The sequence below is a fragment of the Malus domestica genome, chromosome 03 (assembly GCF_042453785.1).
Source record: "Malus domestica chromosome 03, GDT2T_hap1".
Lineage (NCBI taxonomy): Eukaryota > Viridiplantae > Streptophyta > Magnoliopsida > Rosales > Rosaceae > Malus > Malus domestica.
This window is the reverse complement of record NC_091663.1, coordinates 8366058-8389844: the sequence shown is the minus strand read 5'-3', so window position 1 is coordinate 8389844 and position 23787 is coordinate 8366058. Positions and strand designations below refer to the sequence as shown.

Here is a 23787-nt window from a genome sequence, read left to right as displayed (position 1 = left end):
AAGAGATTTTTTGAATGTAACCATCACACGAATTAGTATACCATGTGTCCTTATATAAATGGTGGGTTATGTATGTTAAAAGGTTAATAACTTAAAAATTAAAAAATTTCACTATTTGCATGAAAACACGTGATATACCATCCGTGTTACCGTCACAACTAAAAATTTATTCTTATAGTGGGACCAATATATAATAAAACAATAATTTAACACTCCAAAATGCTGACTTCAGCCTTCAAATAAAATTTTGACATTTCAATTAGAGATGCTCTGTAAACTAAATGATGTGTCACAATAAGAAATAAATATGTTAATCAACACTTAAGTAATAATCCAATAATCAACTTTTATGTCATTTAATTTATAAAATTTAGTATCCCTAACATTAATTACCCAAGTGAATTTCACAGACTCCTTTCTACTTTATACACATTTTTGTTAATTTTTTTCTATTGATATTCCTCAATTCATTCGAATTGATGATTGAAAAGTAAAAGAGATGTGTGAAAAATAAAAATAGATGTGTGTGGGTCCATCCTTTCTCAAAAATATAATCTCTAGTTCAACCACGTGATAGAAGGTGAACCTTTATAAACTCCAATAAAACCTAACCATACAATTCACATGATAAAAGCAAATCACACAATTCACATGATAGGAGCTGGCCCTTTGTAAATACCAATAAAAACTAAGGAACTAATCACACAATTCACAGGTCCCAACCCCGACCGATGAGAGGCGCGCACCTCCCGTACTCAATTTCTGCTTCCGCACCTGACTTGCTTTTGCCTACATAAAAGATTCAGTTGGTCCAAAAACTATTCAAAAAATGGAAGAACTTACATCCTTTTGTTGTTCACCCACTTCCTCACCCACATTTCAACGTCGTGTGCAGTTCATAGTTCAGAACAGGCCTGAATGCTGGCTCTATGCAATTTTCTGGCAAGCCTCCAAAGACAGCATCAGTGACCAAGTTGCGTTATCATGGGCTGGTGGCCATTTAAACAACCCTAGGGTTCGCGTGCCATCCAACAGAAGCAACAGAGTGATCACCAATAACTACCAACCCAAATTAGGGTTCAGCAATATGGAGAAAAAGAAGACGGCGATAATTAGCAAGAGAGATGAAGACGTGGTGGACTTGGACATGCGGCTGCTGGCCGACAATCATGACGGCACTGGCGATGCTACTCATGACTCCGACCGGTTTTACTTTTACGGCGTTTCGTTAACCCAATCTTTTGCTGCAGGCCAAGCGAGTAAAAATATTCTGGGACGTGCATTTTGTTCTGGTGGTTTTGTTTGGCTTGCAGGTGGCCATGAGCTTCAGTTGTACGAGTGTGAGAGAGTGAAGGAAGCAAGAATGCATGGGATTCAAACTTTGGTTTGTATTACTACTTCATGTGGGGTACTTGAACTGGCTTCTTTGGATGTAATCATGCAAGATTGGGGTCTCGTGCACCTATCAAAATCACTCTTTGGATCCGACCAGAAGAACAACAAATTTAAATTACTAGTTCCTGATCCCCTAGAAAAGATTGGATTTCTTTCAGGAGGTCAAAAAGAATTCACCATACAAGGTAATAACCACCAATTATTTACATAGATTTCGGGTGCGCCTCTCTAAAAATATGTCATTATGCACTTTTTTTTTAATTAAATTTTTCTTTGTGATTTTATAACTTTGTAAATGCATGATGACATTTTTGAGTGTTAATAATAATTCTTTTAAATTATATTAAATTAAAAAGTGTGGTTTTTTACTTGGTACCAAAGGCTAGCCAGCTGGTCGACAATATGTAATTTAAGTATCGATGTTTATTAATGATATGAACGACATTTTTTATAATTGATAAAGTGTCGATTTGTTGATAAATTGAATAGTCGGACATGCAACATGGTTAGAATCTAAGAAGAATATTCGCAATGATATGGTCAACTAGTTATTTGTACCGAATAATCTTTTCTGTATTGATAAAATTTATCAGTAGGAAATTAGATTGTCATCTTTAAATAAAAGCATTATTATTACTACTGTTATTTACTTTGGTTGTGGTAAGTCTTTGTTCTTGAAACCTTAAACCCTAAACATTCACAGGATTCTTTATTCAAACCCTAATTTTTTTGTTAACACCAATATTTTATTATTTTTTTACCAGAAGGTGGTGCAAATGAACCCATTATCCATACAGACGGGTCATCAACAGGCTCATCTTATGACTCTTTTGGCAATTTCACCCCTGCGAATACAGAGAACCCTCAATCAAAAAAGAGGGGAAGATCATCATCTTCAAACCATGGAGCTACAAGTAGAGAATCACAACTACTGAACCATGTTGAGGCAGAAAAACAAAGGAGGGATAAGCTCAACCATCGAATATGTCTCCTTCGTTCTATTGTTCCCAACGTGTCGGAAATGGACAGGTCCTCTTTGCTCGCTGATGCCGTGGCGTACATGAACCAGCTCAAAGGTAAGGTTGACGAACTGGAGGCCAAAATCCAAGCACAACCACCACAAAAACCCCTACTCACTAGCCAAAGCACCAGATCCATAACTGATGAACATCATCAATGTTCAAGTTGTAGTAATAATTATAGTAACAACAACAACCACAACAATAATAATGATAATTTAAATTTGAATAATAATAACGATAAGGTTAGAGGAACTAATGTTTTGGAAGTGGATGTGAAGATTGTGGGATCAAATCAAGCCATGATTCGAGTTCAGTGTCCGGATCAAGACTACCCTTATGCTAGATTGATGAATGCACTCAAAGGACTTGAGTTACAAGTTTACCATGCGAGCATATCAAGTGTCAAAAAGTCAATGATTCAAGATGTTGTGGTAGGACTGCCTTATGGCTTCACTAGCGAGGAGGCCTTGAGACTTGGTATTATAAAAAGATGGTACAACTAGAAGAGATTTTGTGTGATGAGAACACGACTCTGCACGTATTAAGTGTAATAATACAATTGGTTGAAAACTTTAAAAAAAAAAATTCAACCAATTGTATCTTAATGTGCCTGATCATGTTCCCGCAGATTGAAAAACTTCTCTACAACTAGATCTCGATATTTCAATTCAAAAGCGTAGGTAATTAATGAGGATAATGTTTCTCCATTGAGTATCCCACTCCACTTCTTTTGTAGTGTTTGTTGTAGCTTTTCTTATTTACTTAAACTCAGGTACATAGTCGAGCATAATCCGCTCTAACTAACATATGATATCGTCAACCTTTTTTAGCTTATTTAAACTTGGTGCAAGTTGTTTATTTAGTGAGATTTAATATGTTATACTAGTTGAAGTACCTTAACTTTCTATTTATTTAATATGTAGTGTGCCCCACCAAATTATGACTGTAAGCGCCCACCACCATCGTTGTCACTTTCCCCATAAGGTTCTGTTATACAAAAACATATTTTTGTAACTTGTAATACCGTCAAGAGCCCTTGCATGTCAAGGAACAAACAAATCTTGGCCCTCGTCGCCATTCACACAGAATCACCGATCACGCGACAGCACCTTTTGTTCAACATGCACAGACTCCACGTGCCGCATATCCAATCTCCACAACTCGCCACGTACATCTAAGAGTCGGTTAATCTGAAACTGAAACTAATGAAATCAAACGCATCAAAACGAACCAGTTAATTCAATCAATAACCAAAAAAAAAAAAAAAAAAAAAAAACAGAAGATGGCGTCGGCGTTGAAGATGAACACAGTGTTTGCCTACACGGTGGTGTACGTGAAGGACGTGGCTCTATCCACCGCCTTCTACTCCAAAGCCTTTGGCTACAATATTCGTCGCTTGGACGGCTATAACAGGTGCAAAAATAGTTAGGGAATGAATTTGCACACTCATTTTTTTCTCGTTTCAATTATTTGTTATTTACTTATTAATGAGTTATTTCTGAATATGCGTGGAGTTACGGATTGATATTTTTATCTGGTCCTAGTTAATAATGTTCATTGACTTAAACCATATTAGTTTTTAGATTTTGATCCAAATCTCTAGCATTAATGTAATAATGAATTTAAATGTCAGTTACATAATTTTTTAAAAATAAAAATTAATAATTGATTTAGAATTTTAATACTCACACCTTTATTAAACTCCTAACTAATTTTCAATTCAAAATATTTCCAAAATAAAGTAAAAATTAGAATAAGTTTGTACCCATTAGCTTAAAAAAAAATGTTTTCAATTTTTTAATCTTATATGTACCACGTAATTTTTTCAAAATTTTAATCTTAAAATGTAATGTTTCTTCAATATACAAATTTGTTATATGTAAAATGTACCATTTTTTTATATAAAATCTATTTAAATTTTTTAAAATTCATTTTTAAACTTATATGGGTACATTCTTTTTTCTCTGATTTGAGAATGTATCCATGTCAAGTTTAAACGAAGAAATTTATTAATGTTATTAAGCCTAATATTTTTTTTTTAAAATTTTGAAGAATGTACCCAGGTTTATATACACACACAATAGTATATTTATATTTTAATATTTTTAATCCCACAAATTATGGGTTTTTATTTAAAATCTCATTAATATAAACAATTATAAATTTTAATTTTCAATTTAAAAAAAAGTAATATACATAGAAATAAATTATCACATTAATTTCAACGCCTTCGATCAAAAATTGAAAACCAATGTTTCAGTTAAAGAATATTTATAGCTACCGACCACATCCAAAGTCTTCCTATTTTTTATTTATTCCTTTTTTATTGTTTAAATTGGGTTTGAGCAGAGGGCGGTGGAGAATGGGGCGGTGCCGGTGAGCCAGCCGGAAGAGAGAAAGTGGGGTACGTAAGAGATCTTGATGGGATCGTGGTGAGGTTGGGAAGCTATGTCAATCCACCAAAAAAGCAGTGATCCTGTTACTGAGATAATCATGAATAAATGAATCTGTAATATGTTTTTTTCCCAGTTTTATGTTCGAAATTTTAGATAAACGAATCGTGTGTTTACTTCCAACTGGTAGCTTGCTTGCTTACCGGGTATATGTTCATCGTTCATTATGCGGTCAGTTTTCGTTAGATACTATTTATATTTAATTTAAATTTTAAAATTTAAAATGATTTCTAATCGCACGATATACGATGAACAACACACGATTGATTGATCATCCGGATCATCATAAAAAAGATCCGGAGGGGATCCTATTCCATTATATGCATCATGTATGTCATTTCCCAGTTGAGTCCGAAAACTTATTTGCTAAGGCCTCCATCCATATAGACTGTCCTAATTTAAAGAATGAATTTGGCCCGAAAACTTATTTGAGTCTAAAAATTCTAATTCGAGATTATTAAAGAAAATTTATTTGAGTAAAAAAAAATTAGCCTAAGATTATTAAATAATGAATTTGAGATAATTTTTTTTTCTTAAAATAACTTTTAAAAGAAAAATTATGTAGACTATTCTAATTTAATTTTATAATTATTTTAACTAAAAATATTTAAATTTCGATAAATATTGAAAAATCACTAAATCGATACAATGAAACTAGTAGAACACTATGAAAGAATATAGAACACATGAAAGGTTTTTTATTTTTTTAATTGTTTTAGTTATTAGATTTAAATTTGGACCGTTTAATCTTTTTTATATCATTGAATTTAATCATATAAGATCTTCGCTATTAGATTCAATGAGTTTATAAATATAGAACTAAAAAAAATATAAATATATGGTGGGTCAATTCACTAACTTAAAAGGAAATCCTGATCTAAATTTGATCCAAAAAATGAGTTTTGAACTAAAAATTCATATTTAGCCCGAAGATTGGAGCAAGTCAAAGTAGATTTAGATTTAGAACCTCAAGCCAAAAGGCTAAATTTTTACTACTCCAAGAGTTGAAAGCATGTCTCAGTAACACTGTTAAATTTTCAACGACAGGACTAAAAACCAAAATTGTTGATTGGAAGATATGAACCGTTGCCATAATTATTGCAATTGTCAAAATATTTAATTATCGGCCAAAAGCTTCAGTACAACATATCCGTACATAGTAGAACATCCATTTGCATGGACATCCACCATTTTTATACATGTGAGTCCACGTGAAATGCACGCAAACGGCCAAGAACCTAGTGATTTTGTTTGTGAAATACGAGTTAAACCAGAACGATGATATTTGTTGGAGCCAAATTCGCGAAAATCATGGTCCCACAATGTCGACTATAAATTGAAAACGACATGAAGCTCGAATCCAATCCATCAAGCAAAACCAAATGAAAGGTAAGCAAGGTACCAGATAATTGAATACAGAGATGTTCCATGTTTTAACAATTACTAGACGATGAGAAGAAAAAGAAAGAAGAAGAAGAAGAAACCAACAGAAAAAACCAAAAAAGCAGAAAAAAAAACAGCAAAAAGAAATAAAGATATTTTGGGTGAGAAAATCAATGACATTCTACAAGGGCAAACGCTTTTGCCAATTCACACCTCCTCTCACGCACTTGTGCAGAGAAAATGTTCAACTTGGTAGCAAACATCATATTTGATATTTCATAGCATCTCCTGTGATTTCCTCACGCAGCGGCTGACCTTTTTCTTGAATTCCTCTCTCCGATCTCTCCACTGTTTCTGCAATATTCACATCTCCAAATATTCAGACAACCACAACAATTATGTGCCTTAGTCGCTGCTTAGTCAGTCACAACAAGTTCATTATATCAATATATCAGATACCAACTATGTGCAAAAGAAAGAGAACGAAAATGGTACACACATTATCAACTAGCAGAAAAAAAAAACTAGCTTCAACAAAAATTGCCACAAACACAATCAGCCATATATTAGTCTCGCGGCAGCAGGCTCAAAATATGTTCCAATGTGCTATGTTACTATGTATAAAGCAGTCCACAAATCGGAACATTGGGTGTCTACATTTACCTAACTTGTCTTGCGGGACCAAGTGAACTTATAAAGAATGTCATCCAACAATATAATTACGTTAATCTCTACCATATGAAAAACTCGTGCAATTGAGATATATTGCTTCTCAATATAACTTTAGCTGTCAATGCGGAGCATGTTTATAACATTCAGCATCAAGTAGAGTAGTTCAGAAAACTAAATGAGTTGTGACAACAAAATAAAGGATCACTTACTGCAGCTTCAACATTTGCAGGAGATTCATCATTTGGGCTGGATAGCATTGATATTATACTCAAGACTATGCTTTCAACCTGGAAACAACATTTCCACATTTGTAAATGCAGTACCATGGTTTTAATAAAAATAAAGCAAAACGTATCCATTGAGAAAATGCTTCTTACACCTACTTTTTGCTTCAGAAATACCTTAGATTACCAAGTTCTTTCACAAAAATTATAACGGAGAAAAACCACAAGTTTTAACCAGCAGGAAGGAAATATGAGAACTTGCCAAATGACAGCAGGATATGATACCACTGAGACAAGCTCCTCCGGACTCGAGATCCAGTGGAAGAGCCCCAAGGTCAGACATCAAAGCCGTATTATTGAACCTTAAGATGAGCCTTAGGCTGTTAGGCACAAGGCATGATAGATTGTAGATCTATGTGATGCATTAATAATGATCTGATGACCGCATAACATCTCATAACTTATGCCTTCTCTCAACTCTAATTATATCCATGAGAGAGGAGAAATCACTCCCACTGCAAAGGAGTCATGTAATACACACAACATTTTTAGCATTCGAGTGAAGGTGTGATACATGTCATGCCACCAAAAACTCTACCATGTGGACGAGACAGTGAATAGGTATATAACTTGCATTGCATGGAACATCCACAATTCCTAATAAACCAAAAACTTTCTCTGAGAATGTACTTTGTAATTTGAGGAGCTTGAATGAAGCTCCATGATTTCCACTTATTGACAATATATTATGAATATTGGAATGAATGTTAACCAAACAAAAAGAGAATTTGCTCCTATCTATTAGGCAAAAAGTAAACATAATAATCGCATGACGATATATAATTGTCACAACAATCAAGCCAGCTGAAGAAAAAAAAAATGTTATGAAATAAATGTAATTGCATTATATGGAACACAATTATGTCCACTGTTACGAAAACAAAGCCAGTATATAGACCCCAAAAGGGGTCATGACATTTGGAAGAGAACAAAAAAAAAAAAAAATGCCCCGCTCAAAAATATTTTTTCTAGACTATCAGCTACACCCAACTCTTTCGATAAAAGATGAATTTTGGAACCATCACCCTCATTAAGCTGCCAATTTCTAATCCCACCAACTTTGTTACGTTTCTGAACAACTGCATATTTGATAGAATAAAATAAAACATAACCATGTTAGGACAAATTCTCTCTTCCATGTTATGTTTTTTCCTCCTCAAACCCAAATTCATCTGCCTACCATGCTCTCTCTCCCCTATCTCTCCCCTTTTAAAATTGACTCCGCAACATAGCCACTCATGTCCCTTCTATAACTCTGCAGTCCCCATTTACTCCTTTCATTGTCTAAAGGCAACAAAGTCAACTAGACAATCAGTCATCCAACCCCCGTTCTCTTGGATCCCTCTGTAACTGACCTTTCCCACTTTATCTACTTTGTTTTAAATTCTGGTCGAGGATTCACTTCAAACTGGGACCCCGGTGCGGCTTAAGGTCACTGGTGAAAGCCTAAGCTCTTATGTATGCAACAAGTTATCTCCTCATTGAGAAGGGTACTTCTTGTTTTTGTTGGCGACAAAACGTAATATTCAAGCATATCAATTTTCATTTTTTAATTGTAGGAGCATTCTGAAATAATACCAAGTGATCACAAATAAATGGAATTATGAGTCATTGATCCAGACCCTGCGTAAAGCGGGAGCCTTGTGCACTGGGTACGATCAAATTTGTCTCAAATTACTATTATATCATCTGTTATATGATTACTTTGGCTTAAATACATATTTAACATTCCTTTAGTTTTGTTTTCTAAAGCATACCTATGGCATATTTTACTAGATATACAAAGAGTTCCTTGTCCAATTTGTACTGGCTAAACAAGGGACTCTTAGATACTTTATTCAATTTTATTTTTCAATTTTTGTCTATTTTTTCATACTAGCATACGGAAAAACTGAAAATTCCTCATCCACCTCCGAACAAGCTATCTACACAAGGAACGAGATCATAGGTATCAATGTGAACATTGTGAAGACAATCTTTGAATCAAGAATTGCTAACATGGCAACAAATATTCTCTTTCCTACAAATGAAGCAATGTGCGGACACTATTTTAAATTAATTCCATACCGTATGGACAGGCGTCCAGCGCTCACTTGCAAGCTCATAACCATTTGGGTCCTCACCAGGGGGGTGAAGAATAGATATGCAAACACGCCCATCAGTATAAACTTCACATGTAAAATAGCCAAGATCAGTACTCGGAAAACAAGTGCAAATTATCCAAAACTTAGGACAGAAACCAACCATTTGGATGCCATATCTCTGAAGTAAACTTAACCGTCGGAGGGCTGTTCGGATAATTATTTGGAAAGCTCATGATGGCATTGAAAAACCCCCCCTCACTGCAATTAGATAACATGCAGTGATGAGCTTCAATAGGACGATGCATGGTGAAAAATATGATATGGACACAATAAATCTCAAGTGAGCGGAAACTTCTTAAATTAATGCTTTGCTTACGAGTGAAAACAGAGGACGATATTCTCATCCATACTAGTAATAAAACAAACCAACAAAATAGGTTGCTATTCGAGATAATGTAAACTACACAACTTTTTTTTAACTATGAAACTTTAACAAATTCTAAGTTGAAATAAAACAATTTCCCGAGCTCGTACCACCATCATTGGACAAAAACCCCTAAATCCGTCACCTCAACTAAAAGTCAAACACAAAATTTAGGGAAACCACAATCAAATTGAAAGTCCAAGAATTTCAATCACCTTTGATCCAATCCAGCATAAAAACATAATAAAAACACTGAAATCGACTATCTTATTGTGCACAAGAGCTAAACCACAAAACCCAATCAATAAAGCCACAAAATTGAGCCGGAAACGAATCCGAAAAGGCACTTACTAGAGCGTATCAGGCGGTCCGATAATCGTGACGCTCCACTCAAAGATATTGTTTTCATCGACCAGACCGGCCGAGAATCCATCGACCGGGTTCTTGCAAAGATCTGCCAAAACAACATTAAAGAATCAGAATCGGTCAAAAATCAAACAGGTCGAAGAAAACCCAATCCGGTAAACCAATCAACAATCGGAATAAATACAAATTGACTGAATTGAAATCTTTCTAAATACCCTTGAGCTGTTTCTGGAGGAGAAGACTCGCCTGCGTCGCCGCCATGAATTGGCGGTGGAGCTCTCACGCGACGGTGTAGAGAGAGAAAGAGAGAGGAGAGAGAAAGATAGAGAGATTTATAAAGCCGACACTTGCGTGTATTTATAGACAGAGAAGGTTCCGAATGTGGCCTCTCCCTGCTGAGTGCGGGCGGCGAGCTGGTTATGATCGTCTACGCGTATCTTGTGATGGGGTCGATGAACCGCGATTCATGTGGTGCCACGTGGAAAGGTATGCGACGGTCAACGTGAAGAGAAGTTCTAGTAGCTTCTTCGCGAGGGTGTGAATTTACGGTTCAGATCTAGGATTTTGCGGTATCGCTTGTGGGGACCACGGTCAGGGATTGTTGCTTAGCACTTCTTTTCTCTTGCCGGAAATTAGATTCTCAGATCAAAATCTTTTGAACAATTTTTTCAGCAATAAGTTTTTCTAATCTTAAGGCTTCATTTGTCAACATTTTAACTTTCTCATAGAAGACGGAGAAGGTTTTAGATTTGAGCATTCTCAAATTCTCAAATTTTGAAAGAGTCATATAGAGCTTTATTTCTCTCACTTGTTTATCACCCTCATGAAGAATTAGGAATTTGTCTCAAGTTTGCTTAGCGGTTGTGCAATATTGAACATGAGTAAACTGATTAGACGAAATGGCAGAAATAATAGCATTCTTTGCTTTCCTATTAGCCATGGCCAAAGCAATTTCCATTTAAGTCAATTCACCTTTTGGCTTAATCACAGACTCTTCATCGAATAGCCTTGATGGAGCCTTCCACTCAAGGGTGAGATAATCAACAGCAATGAGATCTTGAGCTTCAAAAAAGATTTGAAACTTCTCGTTCCAAGCGGCATAATTTGTACTATCAAATAATGGAGGAGAGTTACGAGATCCCACAACACAATCACAATCCATGGTGAGATTCCACCCACTACCAGTAGCTCCCAAAGATCACTCAAAGTATATCTAGAGCAAAGTTCTGATACCAATTGAAATTTGTACCATATGGAATAACCTGCAATTTAAAATCTATATACGTACTTGTCTGACTAGTTAGCAACACTCGTCAACTAAGATCAGATATTTTAATCTACTCACAACGGAAATAGTTAATTCAAGGCTCAGTTTACTAAAGTGTTCCTAGTTAACTAAGATCTAATTTAATGCACATTTTAACTCTGACAATCTTAGTTGCATAGACTTATCTATTTGCCAATAATGATGAACATATATCACAAGCAAAGAGTAAGATAAATAAACTTGAAAAGCGATAAATTGCACGGGATGTTTTTGGTTAGAAAAATTCACCTCTGTGTTAAAAAACTGGGGACTATCCAATGAGTCTAATTCACTAATGCAAACAAGATTCTTACAAAGACTACACAAGCTCAATTCCTAGATCCCTATCTACGGAGCAGTTTTACCTTTGTGCAACCTTACTTTACACGAGATGAACTCCTTTGGTCTTCACTAAGTGGCAGCTCCTCCTGAGCTATTCACTTTGTGGTACCGATATCAACTCAAATCACGAAATGATAAGATGTTATGATATGCATATAAAATTGAAATTCAAACGACTAGTCAGATTCTCCAGTCAAACAGTTGAAGGAAAAACCTAACTTGAATCTAAAAACTTGGTCTAAAAATGGATTTAAAGCTTAAAACCAGACCAAGAACCTAATGCAAAACCTTAAAACAATGCAACCCTAATATACACTGATTGAGTGTTTAATGCATAAAGTTGGTTTTGCAACTAGAGTTCCATAAATAAAGAAGAGGCAAGCTCAAAGCTTTGAAAGCACTCTCTCTCTCAAATAAATTCTAAACCTCCAAAAACAAACAACCCTAGCTAAGGGATCTTAACCCAAAGGCATCAATTTGTTTTTCACTTACCAAGGACACTTGTCGTACTACAAGCTAATAAAAAAAGATTAAGGACTGAGATATGACCATCAGCTGAAAGCTGTCAGGAAGCCTATGTGGGCAACTCTTAATTTGCGTGCCCAGCCAGCTGGAAAGCAGCGAGCAATATAGACATGAAATGCACAAATATGATCAAACTTTCTGAAGTGAAGTGAGCCACATCCTTGAACGTTTAATCCCAGCAGCAATACCCCATAATCAGAGAATGTAGTTTAAAACTAAATTAAGCATGTGGTACACAAATACAATATTTGACATGGAAAGCCAAATACTTAAGACTAGACTTTACAATGTGGCAAATAAATTTTTTGCCTTCCTTATGCCATTAAATGACAATGAGTTTATCTCGGGACCGTCTACTAATGGAAATTACTCAATTAAATCCGCTACTTGGATCAAATTAATGATGCTCACATTAAACCTTTCAAAGATTTACTAAGGAAAGTGTGGAAACTTAATATACCTCATAAAATTAAGTTTTTTGCTTTGGTTGCTTATAAGAAATAGATTGTCCGCGTATAGAAGATTAAGTATTACCCAAATGGTCTAACTCTTTGTCCCTTATGCAATATTGTAGAGGAGGATCAACTACACCATTTTGTTTACTATACTTATGCTCAAGAAGTTTGGAAACTTTGTAATAATCTGTCTCCACCCCCTTATTACCAAAATGAATGATTGGTTAATAGGGATGTCAACTTTAGATAAAGATGATCTTTATGATATTATTAAAATACTAATTCTTTGTTGGCAAATGTAGAATGATATAATTAATTTTGTTTTTAAACAGATTAAACTTTATCTAACTCGTTGTCTCATGGTAGCGGCTTCAATTGGCAAAGATTTCTTGAATGCTATTATGAAACAGGAACCAAGCACGAGTAAGATCTCAGTCAACACCAAATTGGAAGCCTCATGCAGAAGGCTTTGATAAACTTAATTTTGATGGGTTAGTGGAGGGTTCTTCTGCTGCAGAGGGTTTTATTATCATAAATCATCAAGGGCTACCCTCTTTGGCGAGGCTTGTCATCTTAGGGCAAACACGATCACCATGGTGGAAGTTCTAGCTTTTGCCAACCATCGTCAATTCAGGAAAATTGTGGTAGACGGGGACTAGAAGATTGTCATCGATGCAGTTTCAAGAAAGTGTACAGTATCGTGCAGAATTAGGACCATTATTGAGGAAATTATATGGATTGCCTTATCTTTCGAGCTAGTAGAATGGAATCATAATTATAGGGAAGCAAACTCCACAGCAAATGCTATCACTTTCCTTGGGCATAACTATACTAATTTATATGTTTGGAAGGGTGTGTTCCTCCCCAAGCAAAAAACGATCTCTTGTATGATTCTCAAAACCTTAGGTGTCACAGAGGTTTCTCTTTAATTTAAATCTTATTTCCTCCTAAACAAAAGTGCTTCAGACTTTTTAATCATTAAATTATGACTTTTGTATTTTTAAATAAAAATCTACCAATTAAATAACTCTAAATATCCAGTAAATAGGTCGTACCCAGTGCACAAGACTTCCGTTTTACCCAGGGTCTGGGAGAGGTGAATGTTGGCTAGCCTTATCCCCATTTATGGAGAGGTTGCTCTCAAGTCTCGAACCCGAGACCTACCGCTCATGGGCGAAGACACTTGTCATCGCACCAAGTGCGACCTCTTTAAATATCCAATAAATACTGTAAAAAAATTTCAAACTAAATGATGTGTGTCAATAAAAATAAACACATTAATCAATAATGAAATAATAATTCAATTAACAACTTCTATATCATTTAACTTGTAAAATTTAAATTATAAATTTAATCTATCCAACATTGTAACTTCTATATCATTTAACTTATAAAATTTAAATTATAAATTTAATTTATCCAACATTATCCACAGAACGAAAGGAGGGAACTCGAATGAAGCAAAAGGACAATTACACGTGATACCCAATGCCTCATCATGATGAAAATAAACAATGGGTAAATTTCGAGCAAAAAAGAAGCAAAAGATTTGTGTGGCTTGCAAAGGCTCACCATTTCTCTTTCTTTTTTATTTTTCCTTCTTTTTCTTCAGAGGCTATACATATCTGTAAGCCTGTGCCCCTTGGTTCCTGCACCCATCAGATGTTCCCCACAGATTCGAACTCCTTTTTCTAAAGATGGAACATTTGAGCGATCCTTCGGCCACCTCCCGACGATCTGCTTCTGCTTTTATTTACTTTTGCAAGTCCAACTTTTTTTTTCCGCAAATTATTATTATTATCGTCTTTACTCTCTTAATACAACTTTACCACGTCTGATCATTTTTTATTTTCTGGGTTAGTCTTTAATTGCTTACTATTAAATAATACGACTGAGTTTTCTTCCTATCACTCTCGAGTCTCGACTTAACTTATTAGTTAAGCTCTCCAAAGCTTAAAATAAACAAAAACAAAAAGCACATTAAACTCCCACTAATTAACTTGATATATGTCAGTTTAAGATGCTTTAATTGTCACAAACCCTGCACTCCCCTTTTGGACCGAAAAGAAAAGAAGTGAAAGCTGTTAATCCTTGAACATTGTCACGTACAGATTATCAATCCATTTAGCCTTTTTAATCGCTTTATATCCTAACGTCGTTGGTTTTTTGATTTAGTAATTTGTACCATGCAAAGCTCATTGGACGTTGATTAGTGATTAGGGTGTGATATCCACACACTCCATTTTACTTCTCACACTTTTTTAATTTTCGGCCGTCGGATCGGATGAATTGAAGAAGATCAAAGTACAGAAATTATCAAGGAGCGTGTGAAAAGTAAAATAGGATACCCCTAGTGATTAAACTTCATAATGCAGTACTTGTATGCTTTTACCTAAATGAAGTCGATCGCGCGTTATGTTTAACAATAATTTCCTCAATAAAATATTCGGACCTTTTCTATTTAACTAGGTTTTCTCTTTTATAAGATCACAAAGATTTTTATCTTCCTTAATAAAATCCTTAAGATGGAGCTAGACACTCTTTTTCTTGCCTTATATTTCCTAGTATTTAAACGGTCAGGATTACTGTGCCTTCTTCTATGCAGAGAAAAAGAGAAAGGAAAAAAAAAGACTCCCTCAATTATTTTCTTCCTGTTTTCTTGTGCCAACACTTTTTTTACCATAAAAAATAAAACAACAAAGCAATAGATATTATGCTTTTTTTTTTAATTTTAAAAAACGATGTAGTTCAAATTTCAAATTTGTATTTAATGAGAATTGAACTTAAAACATATTTCAAATTTGTATTTAATGAGAATTGAACTTAAAACATAGTAACTGGCAGAGATAGTCTGTTTAAAACACTTCCATTACGTAACCATCCATTAACATTACACAAATTACACAACCAAACCATCCACATACGCCCCATAATACACATTTTTTTCTAGGGTAACCCCATAACACACATTACCTTAATTAAACTGCACTAATTAGACCTATTTTCCCTTTTTTCTCCAATATTTCCCCCCATTAAATCCTAATTTTATTTTAATAATTAAAAACCTAGACACCGACTCACTCCAAGTTGAACTACTTGGAAGTTGGAATCATCCTTCTCTCTCGCTGTCTAGTGACAGAAGATCACCTTGAGCTCGCGTGGCGACGAGCACTGGTGCATGAGTGTGGGGCTGTCGTGGGCGAAAGTGAAGGTGGTGGGACAAGCTTGCTTGAAGAACTGCGAGTAGCCCGAAGCCCGACACGTCTGGGGGCTGTTGTAGTGGTTCCGACAGCACAACTCGTCGGTGCCGAATGCCTCGCACGCGCTCTTGCATGCCACGACGCCCTTCGGTGACGTCACCTTCAGTCGGTCGGGACACGTGGCGAGCAGGTTGGCCTTGCAACCGACGACGGGGCAGACGCCGTGGCCCTCGTGGGGAGTGACGGTGAGGGGGACGTTGAAGCCGTCGACGAGGCTGACGCCGTAGGAGAAGAGGTCGGCGGGGCCGCCGTGGTGGAGGCTGATCTGGGCGAGGGTGGAGGGGGTGGCGCCGCCGGCTCCGTTGCACTCGAGGCGGCCGCCGCAGTCTCCGGTGAGGCAGGAGAGGTGAGGTCCGTTTTGGGTGCAGTGGGTGCGGGCCCAGATGCGCCCGGACCAGGGCTGGGTGGGAGCGGGGAAGGAGCGGTGGGTGAGGGCGTTGAGGAAGAAACCGCCCCGCTCGAGGACGGGGTGGCCGGAGTTGGGCTGGATGGCGGGCCAGATGGGGAAGGGGCAGTTGTTGACGAGAGTGAGGATGGAGGGTTGAGGGTGAGTGGCGTGAACGACGGCAGCGAGGATGAGGAATGTGGTGGCGGAGAGGAGTGGAAGGGAGTGGAAGTGAGAGCGGGAGACAGCCATTTCCTTTGGTTTTCTGGATAAATGTGTGTGAGAAAACGTGAAGGGTTTTGGGTGAGTTTTATAGAGAAATGGCATAGACCGCTATGGGGCCATGTAGGAATGGAAAGACGAAATTGCCCTTAGGGTTCAGTGTGTGTCGGAAAGTTGGTGGAGCATGCTTTTTTTTTTTCTTTTTTTTTTCTGGGTTCTTGTAATGCACAGTACGTACTATCCTTTTCGGACTTTTTTTTTGGACTTTTTTTTTTTTGTAAGAACCTTGAAAATCCTTCAATCATATCCGTTCATCGTATATTTATAGTTATAAATTATTATAATGATTTAAAATTAAATATAAACATTACCTGAAAAAAAAAATAACTGCACAATAAACATATATGATTAAAGAATTCTAGAGATTCTCACAAAGCATATTTCGGATATTTTGATGGGATTTATTAAGTTAATTCGGGAGTCTTCTATTGGTCAGAATTCAGAAACGAGAACAGAGAGGAGGATTATATAGGACAAGGATTTTATAGCATGCATTCGTTAATATAGTAAAAATATTCGATATAGAACCTCCGTCTACCCAATAACGGATCAGGATCCTCTCCTGAGCTAAGGATGAGGATCCTCCTCATCAAGTGATGTGGGCCGTTGGATGAAAATCCAACGGTTAAAATTATTATAAGTTTAAAGGGACCCCCTGTTTGTAGCTATTTGATTTTCATCAAACGGTCCACACTCATTAATGAGGAGGATCCTCATCCTTAGCTCAGGAGAGGATCCTGGTCCCCCAATAACATCGTTTGAATTTTCTGGATAGAGATGAGCTGGGACTTGCCAATTGTCAATTCTCTCAATTCAACATTCCTAATTAACCCATATCCACATGCATATTTTAATCAATTTTATCGATTGCATGCATACTTGGAGTGAATAATATGGTGTTCAGCTATGTTAGTCGTCCATACACAGAAGTACAAATAAAAGCCATTCATTTTTTTTCAGATTAGTCACATATTACATATTCGTGTCTTTCACGTGCAAAAAAACAACTATATATATTATATAAGGAACCACTTAAAAGTGACACTACTTAAAAATTGGTCTTTAGCAACAATTAATGAAATTGTATTGCCTTTCTTGTATCTCTACCGGTGGGAAGTGATGCTACATAATATATATATCGCATAGAAAAGGCATCGGTTATTCTCTGTAGCTAAAGAGACTTACGGCATCACAATTTACAAAAACTTTGATGTCCCTCTTTAGTAAAAGCATCGGTTTTTTTCTCTACTTCTGTTGGCTTAAAACATTACTACTTCTGACCAGAATTTTTACGGAGTCTGCAGAAAATGCAGAAAGTGATGACCGAGTCACATATTATTGCATAAAAAAATTAAAATGCTCGACTGTAAATGACTTGGGATATCATTACGGTGACATATCAGCGTAAGTTATTCAATCCGTGAAATACAGAAAGTGATGGCAGTTCACCAAACATATTAGCAATGAGTATCATCAACAAAAGTGCACCGTTAAATCAGAAAATAGTACAAGGAGATTGAATAAGATGCATCCTGCGTAACTAAACAAGAGAAATTAAGAAACTTAAATCAAATCTTGAAAAACCCCAAACATATGAAGCCATTACCTCACCAGCCCATTAATCCTGATACCACGCAACAAATGATTATACGAGCTCAATGAATGCCATAAGATAGATGAAAGTTAAACAAAATCAGAACTTGGCTTAAAAATCATAGTCCTAATATAATTTACAAACTCGAAAACCAATAGAAATAACGGCTCAAACTGGAACCAACAAGTCAAAATACAACATAAAAAATCTAAAACCCTAAAAATAATTTTAAAAATTTGAACAAAAGAAAATTACCATTAGCTAGGTCAATTTATATGGTAAATATAATTCCTTCCATCAGTTATTTTAAATAATTCAGGAGTCTGTAATGGTCAGAAACCACAGATATCTCTATAAGCTTAAGGGAGATGGAGGACCACCATTGACCTTGAAACTAATGGAGGACCACCATTGACCTTGAAACTAAGTTTGAATTTTTATGGGTTGAGGATGAACTGGAACTTGCCAATTGTCGAACATGTCGACATCCCTAGGTTATTCATCTCTCCTTAAATTTTCCGAGTAAAAAGAAATGAAAACTATTTTGAATTATTTAACAAAGAAATAGAAATTCAAGTTTAAAAGACTTGTCATTTTTCAATTTGATGGATTTAATCCACTGCAATGCATACTTCAAAAGAACGGATGCCATGTTTAGCTACGACTCACCTAGCCGTCCGCAGATGCAAAAAACTATTGGCACGAACTTTAGATTGATAAAAATAAAACCCTTTATAACGCGTCGTTTACAAATCATAACTAATTGTAAGTAAATAACAAGAAACAAAGGATATAGGAAGCTAGTGTGGTGTTACCTCGTTAGGTGGTGTGACTGTCTATGTGTTATCACTACTACAAAAAAACACTTTGCGCGACGAAATAAGATTTGTTGCGCAATAAAATTTCATCGCTCAAGACCTTGCGCGACGAATTTTTTGTCGCGCATGGTTCGTCGTGCAAAGCTTGTGCCGATAGGGTTTGCGCGACGAAAATTAATTTTTGTCGCGCGAAGGTACTTTGTGAAACAAAATATTTTGTCACGCAAAGTTTTTATTTTTGATTTTTTTTATTTAATTAATTTAATTTAATATTTTGCGCGACGAAATATTTGGTAGCGTAAGATTTTGCATGACGAAAGATTTTTTTTTAAATTTTTTTATTTAATTAAATTGAAGTTTTGTTTTATTATTTTTATTATTTAATTTAATTATAGTAATTTTTTGCATGACAAAATATTTGGTAGCGGAATTTTTTTTGAATTTTTACTTTTTGAATTTAATTTAATTGTATGGCTTTATTTTTTAATTAGTTTAATTTCAATTGACATATTCAAAATAAAATTACATATGAAAAATAGTGATCAAATTATCCATAATATACATTTCATTAAAAATGTACATAAATTAACAAATTAGAATAATAAAATCCTAATACAAGTCTATTGTGGTGGTGGTGGCGGGGGATGTAGTGTAGTTTGATTGCATCATAATCCTCAACTCCTTAACTTTCACCGTCAAAGTCCCGACGATTCCCTACAAAAAAAAAGAAAAACAAACATGGTCAAATAACCAAAAATAAATAAAATAAAATAATACTAAAAAATGGGCATAACCTCCCCTAAAATCGGCATACCCCAAACTCCACCCCTCACCCTATACCCGACCCCAAACCTCACACAAACCTAAAATTGACTCCAAAAACACATTAATGAAAAATAAATTAAAATTTAGAGAGAAAATACCTTTTGGCAAGATTGAGAGTGAGTGAGAGATAGGGAGATAGGAGTTAGTGAGAGATAGGGAAAGAGGATAGAGTGTGAGAGAGTGAGAAGAGATAGTGAGAGAGTGAGTGAGAGTGAGAGATAGAGTTAGAGAGGGGAGAGGGAAAGAGAAGAGAGGTAAGAGAACTAGAGAGATAGATTGAGAAAATTATGGAGGAGTTATTTTGGTTTTAAAAACCGTATCACTTTGCGCGATGAAAGATTGGTCGCGCAAAGTCTTAATTTTTTTTTTAAATTCCCATGCCCCATTTTTGGCGCCCACTCCAATTTTTAGGGTTTTGCACGATGAAATATTGGTCACGCAAAGTTTTAAAAATTTTAAAAATTAAATTTCCCGTGTCCCATTTTCAGCACCCGCCCAAATTTAACTATTTTGGGAGATGAAATATTGGTTCGTCGCCCAAAATTTATAGAAATAAATTTTATTATACAATTCAAAATATAAAATTAAATCAAAAATAAAATAAATAGGGTTTATGCGACGAAATATTAGTATTCGTCGAGCAAAGTTTTTTAAAAATAATAAAAAAGAAAATAATTTTATTTTACAATTTAAAATATAAGTAAAATGTCACATCCCAGACCAGCTCCGCCGTAGCACGATATTGTCCGTTTTAGGCCTTGGCCACGCCTTTATGGCTTTGTTTCTAGGAACTCAGACGAGAACTTCCCAGTGAGTAACCCATCATAGGATTGCTCTGGCCCGAACTTGCTTAACTTCGGAGTTCCGATGAAATCCGAAGCCAGTGAGTCTCCAAAATGCCTCGTGCTACAGGGAGGTGAGCATGTACATATAAGGCATATCACCCCCTCTCCGTTGATCGATGTGGAATCTTACATAAAATGAAATAAATAGGGTTTAGGTGATGAAATGTTGATTCGTCGCACAAGGAAAATAATAAAAAATAAAGAAAATAATTTAGGTTAACAATATAAAATATAAATTAAATACAAATAAAATACATAGGATTTAGGCGACGAAATATTAATATTTGTCGCGCAAAGTTTTTAAAAAATAATAAAAACTATGAAAAAAAATTTATTTTACAATTTAAAATATAAAATTAAATAAAAAAAGAAAATAAATTGGGTTTAGGCGACGAAATATTTGGATTTCGTCACGCAAAGTTTTTGAAAAATAAATTTTATTTTTATTTTTTTAAACATACGACGAAGTCTAAAATTTCGCCCACAAAGTCACTTTGCGTGTCTATGTGTGTTTCGTCGCGCAAGGAGTTTTTTTTTACTAATGTATATAGTATGAGTAGATTTTTGTTGGTGAATATGATCGTACATCGGTCATATGATAGAATAATATACAATTAATATATAGAAGTTTTTACTCCTAATATTTTTGCGATAAAATCTAACACTTAGTAAAAGGTGGTTAAGTTGAGACAATATTAATTGACACACCTCGACCCAGAAAGTTCACTTGGACTCTGAATCGAGTTGTGCTGGCCGACACCTGGAAGGTGACGAAGCCATAAAATGTGAATAAATTTGAACCTAAAAGTGTTTAAATACCAGAGTGCACTGTGGGGCGGTAGCGAACTCATTTCACATGCGATGTTAGAGCATAAGTAAAGTACAATAGTATGGGTATGAATCATACCCTCAGAGGTAGCCATCAATACTAAGATTCACCACAGATCCTCGTCGATACGAACTCAGCAGCTAAAACCTGAAGGGCATAAAACAAAGAGTGTGAGTGAGCAATAAAACCAAGTTTCCCAAGGTTATTACCTTTCTAGAAGTAATGCCCCTCAATGTAAAACCCGTATCGTTTTCCTAAGACAATACTACCTATAATATATATATATATATATATATATATATATATATATATATATCCAAACCATACTCGAAAATGGCCAAAACCACGGGTATGCCATGTCTATCAACTCCACCATGCATTAACAAGTAGGCCAAATGAACTTAATCAATACAAAATGATATATCAACCGGAGTCATCTAATGTGACCTATACGACTGCACCCATATCTCGTCAATCAATGCTAGCACATAAGCCGGAGTCACCTCTAGTGACCTGTATGACTAAAATCATATCTCATCAATCATTGCTAGCACATAAGTCAGAGTAACCTCTGGTGACATGTACGATTGAAATCATATCTCATCAATCATTGCTAGCACATAAGTCGGAGTCACCTCTAGCAACCTGTACGACTGTACTCAAATCTCATTAATCATTGCTAGCACATAAGCCGGAGTCACCTCTAGTGACCTGTACGACTGAAATCATATCTCATCAATCCTTGTTAGCACATAAGTCGGAGTCACATCTAGTAACATGTACGACTATACTCATATCTCATTAATCATTGCTAGCACATAAGTCGGAGTCACCTCTAATGACCTGTACGACTGAATCATAGTTCATCAATCAATCTAGGCAGAGTCACCTTTAGTAACCTATACGACAGTACGCCTGCACACGAGTTGGAACCACAGTAGTGGTCTGTACGACAGGATTGGGTGTAAATGAATATGCTCAAGTGCCATGATCACATGAAGAGTCACCTACGAGTTAGAACCACCTATAGTGGTCTGTACGACAGGCCTGTGCACCTACCTTGAATTCAAGGTGAGCGTATGGTGCGAGAGGTGAACATTACGTGAAGGACTATGCCCTGGCATTACGTGAAGGACTATGCCCTGGCCACGGGCAGAAGCACTAACACCGGGGTGCATGGTTATGAGCTTTAATTGCATCTAATACAACTTGTATGACTCATAAGCAACCTGTACGACAGTGTCGGAGTTACTTAAAACATAAATGTAGTTATATCATAACCCCATCAATTCAACTAATACCGTATACTTACCTGAACTTACCTAAACTTACATGAACTTACCTGTGTGTCATGCGTTCACCTTTGCACTTCAGAGCGTTCATAATAATTATGTGCAAGGAATATACGTGTGGATATGCCATGATGAAATCTAAAATTAAAACATTTCATAGTATTTCCAATTATATAATACGGTGTACTAACTATTAATCACCAAAACATAAAGTTAAAACGCACATTTTTCACTAATATCCCTCACATTGCTCAATTCCTTAAACAAGGCTATTGTCTCGATTATTTAATCTCATTTCTTATATGGTTGCATCTAACATCTCGTTAGATTACCTACGTACCCTAAATAGGGATCAAGCCATTCGTAGTTCACAATAATTAATTGTAGGTAACATGCATAAATCATTTTAGAAGCGTTTACGGAACTATCAATTATATGCCTATGATAAAAGGAAAAGACCCACTCACCTGGAATCCATGCTATGATTCTCTAGCACACGCATCGAGGCATCCTGAATGATTAGCGCTAGCTTGGAGTCCAAATGGTGGCCGAAGGTGTCTAGAAAATAGTCTAAAAGATGGCTGTCCGCGGGAAAACTGGTAACTCGCCGAAATTTCTGGGCAACCTTTCAACATCCATAACTTTGTCAATACTCCACGAAATCAAGTGATTTGAAAAGGGAAATCATAGTTTTCGACCAGAGGAAGAGATTGATACCTTTCTCGAAGGCTAACTCGCGTGGTTTGGCCGGAAAATGCCTCGAAAGTGGCGGAGGTCGCTGGAAACTAGGCAAACTTTAAATCGTTAGAACTTTCTTATTTTTCAACCAAATCACACAATCCAAACATGAAAATTTATCTAATCGACGAGAAGAATCGATCTATACCTATGACAAAGGCTAATTTGACCTGAAAGAGCTTCAATTCCACTAAAACCGTATGGAACC

The 23787-nt window shown here is 35.9% G+C and overlaps 3 protein-coding genes across 3 annotated transcripts; 1 reads left to right on the top strand and 2 right to left on the bottom strand.

Moving 5' to 3' along the window:
• The first annotated feature begins 711 nt into the window (after positions 1-711).
• LOC103422436 (transcription factor bHLH14-like) lies at positions 712-3131 on the top strand. The gene is made up of 2 exons (XM_029099730.2): positions 712-1580; positions 2160-3131. The coding sequence occupies exons 1-2, from the start codon at positions 830-832 to the stop codon at positions 2918-2920; spliced, it is 1512 nt and encodes a 503-aa protein (XP_028955563.1). The 5' UTR covers positions 712-829; the 3' UTR covers positions 2921-3131.
• Positions 3132-6238: 3107 nt separating this feature from the next.
• On the bottom strand, positions 6239-10523 carry LOC103421245 (ubiquitin-conjugating enzyme E2 7). Its single transcript, XM_008359273.4, has 6 exons — positions 10299-10523; positions 10069-10171; positions 9454-9551; positions 9277-9377; positions 7135-7212; positions 6239-6607 (listed from the first exon to the last, which is right to left on the bottom strand). The coding sequence occupies exons 1-6, from the start codon at positions 10342-10344 to the stop codon at positions 6530-6532; spliced, it is 504 nt and encodes a 167-aa protein (XP_008357495.1). The 5' UTR covers positions 10345-10523; the 3' UTR covers positions 6239-6529.
• A 5040-nt stretch (positions 10524-15563) lies between these two features.
• On the bottom strand, positions 15564-16772 carry LOC114823120 (osmotin-like protein). The gene has a single exon (XM_029098471.2). The coding sequence runs from the start codon at positions 16681-16683 to the stop codon at positions 15841-15843; it is 843 nt and encodes a 280-aa protein (XP_028954304.1). The 5' UTR covers positions 16684-16772; the 3' UTR covers positions 15564-15840.
• Between the last annotated feature and the right edge of the window lie 7015 nt (positions 16773-23787).